Source organism: Phoenix dactylifera, chromosome 1 (assembly GCF_051530095.1).
Source record: "Phoenix dactylifera cultivar Ajwa chromosome 1, Ajwa_hap1_PhDact_Kaust_v1.1, whole genome shotgun sequence".
In the NCBI taxonomy this organism is placed as follows: domain Eukaryota; kingdom Viridiplantae; phylum Streptophyta; class Magnoliopsida; order Arecales; family Arecaceae; genus Phoenix; species Phoenix dactylifera.
In genome coordinates, this window is record NC_143190.1 from 66,508,914 (window position 1) to 66,514,774 (window position 5,861).

At 38.9% G+C, this 5,861-nt stretch overlaps 1 protein-coding gene across 1 annotated transcript; it reads left to right on the top strand.

The window, feature by feature from the left end:
* Positions 1-3,680: 3,680 nt before the first annotated feature.
* On the top strand, positions 3,681-5,246 carry LOC120106037 (L10-interacting MYB domain-containing protein-like). Its single transcript, XM_039118880.3, has 2 exons — positions 3,681-4,526; positions 4,614-5,246. The coding sequence occupies exons 1-2, from the start codon at positions 4,167-4,169 to the stop codon at positions 5,244-5,246; spliced, it is 993 nt and encodes a 330-aa protein (XP_038974808.3). The 5' UTR covers positions 3,681-4,166.
* The last annotated feature ends 615 nt before the right edge of the window (positions 5,247-5,861 follow it).

Here is a 5,861-nt window from a genome sequence, read left to right on the forward strand (position 1 = left end):
GATTAAATCTAGTAATTTAATTTGATAGTTTTGAAATTTCTTACTTGAAGTTTCCAATCCAATAAAATACTTATTAGGTTAAGTCTTGGGTCTCATGTCAATTGTGAAATATCTCGTTTGTTGAAACGATTCCTAAAAAAAGTAAAAAAAAGGTTTCCATTGTACTAAACTAAGTACGCGAAGGAAGAAAACGAGCGGATCCAGGAATTACTCATCCTCAAAACAGTCCTTCCGGAGGTCGCAGTCGGCAAGGGAAGTTGGGTCATCGTATCTGCCACATGCTGTTGTTGCCAGCGAGAGGGAAGCAAGAAGAGAGACAGAAAGAAGGATTATTTCCTCTTCTCTTCTCCCTACTTTCTCTCTCCTCTCTCTACTTTCTCTCTATTTTCTATACTTTCTCTCTCCTCTCTCTACTTTCTCTCTTCCCTCTTCTCTTTCTACTTTGTCTCTCTAGAAGATCTATGGCACTCAGTATCAGGTTCTGTCGACCTTATCTACAAACTTGAGTTGATATCTAAAAAGAGACCTTGAACCATCCTGGTGCCCGAGTCGCCTATTGGACCGATCATCCGACTTTGTCAAGTGTCCATGAAACCTACTGATGATGAACTATGTTAAACGACCTTAATCCTGATCAAGTCCATGCCCTATAATTTACAGATCGAATTGCTTAGGTCTGCCCCACCCAAAATCATCGAACGCTATCATCTAGCTAATATATTGTCCATATTTCTTATTATTTTATTTCGATTAAAATAGTCAAACAAAAATTAATTTGCTTTTAATATTTTTAATATTGTTGGAAATAAATTGCTTAAAAACTATTATATTATTATTTTATAATAGTATTATAAAAAGAATAATTTACTAAAATAAATTCAAAAGATTGAAAAGAGCATGCTTGGATCAAGGCGTGTGATATACACTGTCCTAAGACCATGATTTGCCCCTACATACAAGTTTGTGGCGATCTCGTCCCCAAGGTACAACAACTCGGCTCAGTCCGATCCTCCTCTAACGATCATGATCGCTGGGAAGCTTGATCCAACCGACTCCTTCAGTTGCCCAAAAAGAAAAAAGATAAAAAAGAAGAAAAAATAGAAAGTTGAAAGTTGAAAAGTGAAAAAAATTCTATTTGTGGAAGAAACTCTCGGAAAACAGTATCAGTGAGAAAGAAAGAGAGAGATTCGATCGAGGAGTCTATTTATAGACTCTATCGGAAGACCGAAGAGATGCAATGAAAGAGGCATCTCACAAAAAAGTATTTGAAAACATTTAAAATAACTAAAGGTTAGGAGATAAGAAAAATTTAAATCTTTTTTTAAATTAAAACTCCAACAATCCCCCACAAAAGATTTAATTTTTTTAAAAATCATATAGTAGAATTCTGGGCAACATATACTGTGTAATGGGTGAAGTGTCCCATGGACTTGAACCTCACTTAGTGTTGATAGTATTTATCTGATGGAACCATAGTGGATTAGACCTTTAATTAAATCATTTGACTCAGACTTCTACTGATCATATACAGTACGGATCAATTGGGTCTTTATGCGGTCAACGCCATTTAAAGGCTCTGCGCTTAGTACTTTAATTTTTTATGAGAAGTTTATTAGGGTTAGCCAAACTCCTAGTCACGGCCTATACAACACTTCTCACATAGGTAAGTCCTCCAAGGCAGGTACCGGCCGGTTTAGCCCATACTGTATTGGTACTGCCCAGGATTAGTACGGTACAACTTTTGAAAATGGTTTGTACCGGTAGGAAAAAGAATAGGAAAGAAGAGGAAAGAAGAGGAAAGAAGAGAAAGAAAGAAGAGAAAGAGGAGAAGAAGAAAAAGAGTACCGGTTCGCATTGGGCCTCGGGCCGACCTCCTCTCGAGCACCCCGGATGAGGATCACCCCCCTTGCTCGTGGTTTCTTTTCCTTCCTTGCTCGCAGGAGAACATGGAAAGAGAGGAGAAGAGAGGAGGAGAGACGGGAAGAAAGAAGAAGGAAGGAGAGAACGCTCGGGAAGAAGGAAGGAGAGAAGAAAAAGAAAAGAAAAGAAAAGAAAGGGAGTGCCCGTGCGAGCGCGAGCGGGGAATCATGCGCCCAGCTCGCGCCCGTGCGTGTTCCACGCGCAGGGGCAGCGAGCCCACGCGGGACAATCCGGGTGGGCCATTTAATACTCTAGAGTAGCATTTAATGCCGAACCGGTACTGGTTCCCAACGGTATGCCGATCGGTATCGGTTCGGCGTACCTAGCTCTAAGGGTATTTGTGACCTAATACCCTACAAATTTTCTATCTTGGACTTATTAAGAGTATAACTCAACTTTTTCAGTATAATTTTTGTCACTGATAAGCGCATTCATCATAAGGATGGGGGAAGATATACTTCAAAAAATGAGCTCGGACACAATCACTCAATCAACTTCATTTCTACTACATTGAACCTCCTTCATGGGATCTCCAATTATAGAAATTGGGTATCTACTCTCAATGACTAAGGCCCTATTTGGGGGAGCTTTTGGAGGGCCAAAAAGCACTTTCTGGCCCTCCAAAAGTACTTTTGGGGAAAAAAGTGTGTTTGGTAAAATTTCCAAGAAGCTGTTTCAGCTTTTGCGGGAAGCTGAAAACAGCTTTTTGGCAGAAGCTCCAATTTGGAGCTTTTGGGAGGAAGCTGTTTCAGCTTTTTCGGAAAGCTCTTTTTTTGACAAAAATGCCCCCATTAAAATCTAATAATTACATAGCTTGCCCCTTTATAAACCTAAAAAATCTGGTTGAGCCAAGAACCCTAGCCGTCAGAGTTCTTTCCGTAAGAGAAGGTATTTTTTTTTAATTTTTGTATGCATTCCTTGACCAATATTTTAAAATAAAAAAAATTTAATCCTTCTCTGCACCTTCCAAAACCAATGTGTTGTTTTTTTTTTTTAATCATCACCTCGCGGCCCGTCCTCCTCGATCATGGACCACGAAGAACCCCCTGGACCACGGCATCGCGGTCCAGGCTGTGGCCGCGACACCGTGGACCGCAGCATTGCGGTCCACGATGCCTCCTCTCTCGCCACGGGTGAGACAGAGGGAGGATCTCTCTCTGTAACAGAGAGAGATCCTCCCTCTGATCAAGCTGCGACACCGTGGACCGCACCACCACGGTCCACGGTGCCTCCCCTTACAGAGAGAGAGGATCTCTCTCTGTTACAGAGAGAGAGGATCTCTCTCTGTTACAGAGAGAGAGGATCTCTCTCTATAACACAGAGAGAGAGGATCTCTGTATGCTTAATGATCTCGCGGTCCACGGTGGACCGCGAGATCCTCTCTCTGTTGCAGGGAGGAAGTTCTCGTGGACGGCGAGCTCTTTTCCCTCTCTGTTACAGAGGGAGAGAGAGAGAGAGAACAGAGAGAGAAATCTCTGTTACAGAGAGAGAGATTTCCCTCTGTGGTTCGGGTGGACCAAATTTTTCCTCTCTCTTCGGGTGGACCAAATTTTTCCTCTCTCTGTTACAGAGAGAAAGATAGATTTGTATTTAGAATTTTAATGGAGTTTGGTAATATTATTGTTGCCTTCTAACTTATGATTGGATCATTTTCTGTCAGGTACTATCACCTAGTGGCTCAGAAATTTGCAATCTCCATTGCACTTTGAAGCTTTAAGAAGTAAGAATACTCCTTTTATTCTTAATTAGCCAAAATATTTTATGCTTATACTTTTGACTTAAAGTCCAAATTACTACTTACATTATCATTCTTCAACAAAATTCACTGCTAGTGATTCCAAGAATGGACATTTAATGAATATTGAAGCATGTTTTAATTAAAAGATCTTACACCTTATTGTCATTTTAGTGGTGCATACTATTGTTACTAATACTTCCAATATTGCCAAGAAGATATTGGGTACTCAACATCGTATTTGGCTAATATTGGGAACTTGACAATGTAATATGTTTTGGCCTGAGCGTAGTTAGTGCAAGCAACAAAGTGCAGTTAGGCACAGGTTTATAGTGCAAGCAACAAAATGCTTATAGTTCTATCAAATAATTGCCTCTTATTGCATGCCTTGTCTAATATCTCATTGTTTTTCTAATATGCTTTACAAGGTGTTTTATTCATATGGATGAAATCATGACTTATGATTGACAAAATGTTTCATGTCTTTGTTGTTGCATTGTAAGAAGAACAAATGTCTAAGAAGAGCCAACATACCCTTGCTGGTCCATCAACCCAAGATGAGAAGAAGAGGAAGGCCATTTGGAATGAAAAATTGATAGAGGAGTTTATCGATATATGTATTGGTGAAGTTGAAGCTGGTAATCGCCCAGGAACACATTTCAATAGGTTAGGGTGGGCCAATATAATTAAGAAATTCAATGAGAAGACTGGAAATCAATATGACTACAAAAAATTTAAAAATAAGTGGGATAACCTGAAAGCAAATTGGAGCATTTGGATGAAATTGGTGGGAAAGGAAACAGGACTTGGATGGGATCCTGTTAGAAATACAATAGATGCACCAGATGCATGGTGGGAAAAAAAATTGCAGGTACACGTGCCACTAGTTTAATATTTGTAAGATTTTTTATACTAACCTATAAACTACTATTGACAACTATATATTGTTAACTTGCAGGAGATTCCTGATGCAGCTAAGTTTCGAGAACGTGGTCTACAACATGCCATAAAATTGGATAGGTTATTTAGAGGTACTAGTGCCACTGGGGAGGGGGCCTGGGCACCAGCTTTACTGTTGCAGGAGGATGTTGAGGACACAATTGAAGTATATGAGAGGTTGGATGGGGTTAATAATGATACATTTGAGGGCTTAGGTGACTCAGATGAGGACCATCATATGATTGCATATAAAATTGATGATGTTCCCACTGATAATTTTAATGTTAACCTTACTCTTGCATCTGATGCTATCCAAGAGAGAGGAAAGAAAAGAGTTAGCTCTACTTTGCATGATAAGAAATGCAAGAAGGTTGGGGGTGCTGCACAACTATCTCAGCAATTGAGTCGTCTTATTGATGCAGTGGAGAAGAAAAGTACAGTGCCATCCAAGATGATTGATAAACCTGGACGTAGTATCGATGAGGTGATGGACGTAGTGCATATGATGCCTGAGATGGTAGCACAACCTGAACTGCTTTTGATTGCTGCTGAGGTGCTCCTTAAAAGAGAACATCGAGAGATGTTTATGGCACTCCGAGATACCAATCTTCGAATTGAATGGCTCAAGCGAATGTCAAACTTACATAAGTAGTTGTTAACATACTATTATGGCAATATGTTTTGTAGTTTTAATTATGAACTTCTATTATAGAATGATGATGGACTATATGTATTTGTGGTATCTCTTGGATAATGTATCGTGGATGCTATTGATTTTATGGATATTATAGATGTTATGATTTTGTGATATTATATGTATTTGCATTATATGTTTATATATCATTTGTTTTATTTGCTACAGATGTTTTATTTTTTGCATAATATGTTTTCTACAGGTATGGGCAGCATTGACAATAGTTCTGAGGAGAATTATTCCAGTGAAGATGAGATAGTTGATAATGATAATTATAATATTCTACTAACTGCAACTGTTGGTATGGTTACTGAATATTACACAAAATATATTGAAAAGGAGCCTTGTAGGACCTCTTATCAAACCGGATACAAGTTTGTATCAGAAATTTTACATGGCAATTCATATAGATGCCAACAACAATTTCGAATGGAAAAACATGTATTTATTAATCTGTGCATGGAATTGAAAATCAAATATGGTTTAAAGGCTTCTAGATATATTCCTGTTGAGGAGCTGGTGTCTATGTTTTTGATGATTCTAGGACATGGGTTTGGGAATAGGATGGTTCAA

What these genes read in the sequence shown, in the direction of transcription:
- LOC120106037 (XM_039118880.3), top strand. Translation starts at nt 4,167, where the DNA reads ATGTCTAAGAAGAGCCAACATACCCTTGCTGGTCCATCAACCCAAGAT. An exon ending in GGTGGGAAAAAAAATTGCAG is followed by an intron (nt 4,527 to 4,613) that starts GTACACGTGCCA and finishes GTTAACTTGCAG; the next exon opens with GAGATTCCTGATGCAGCTAA.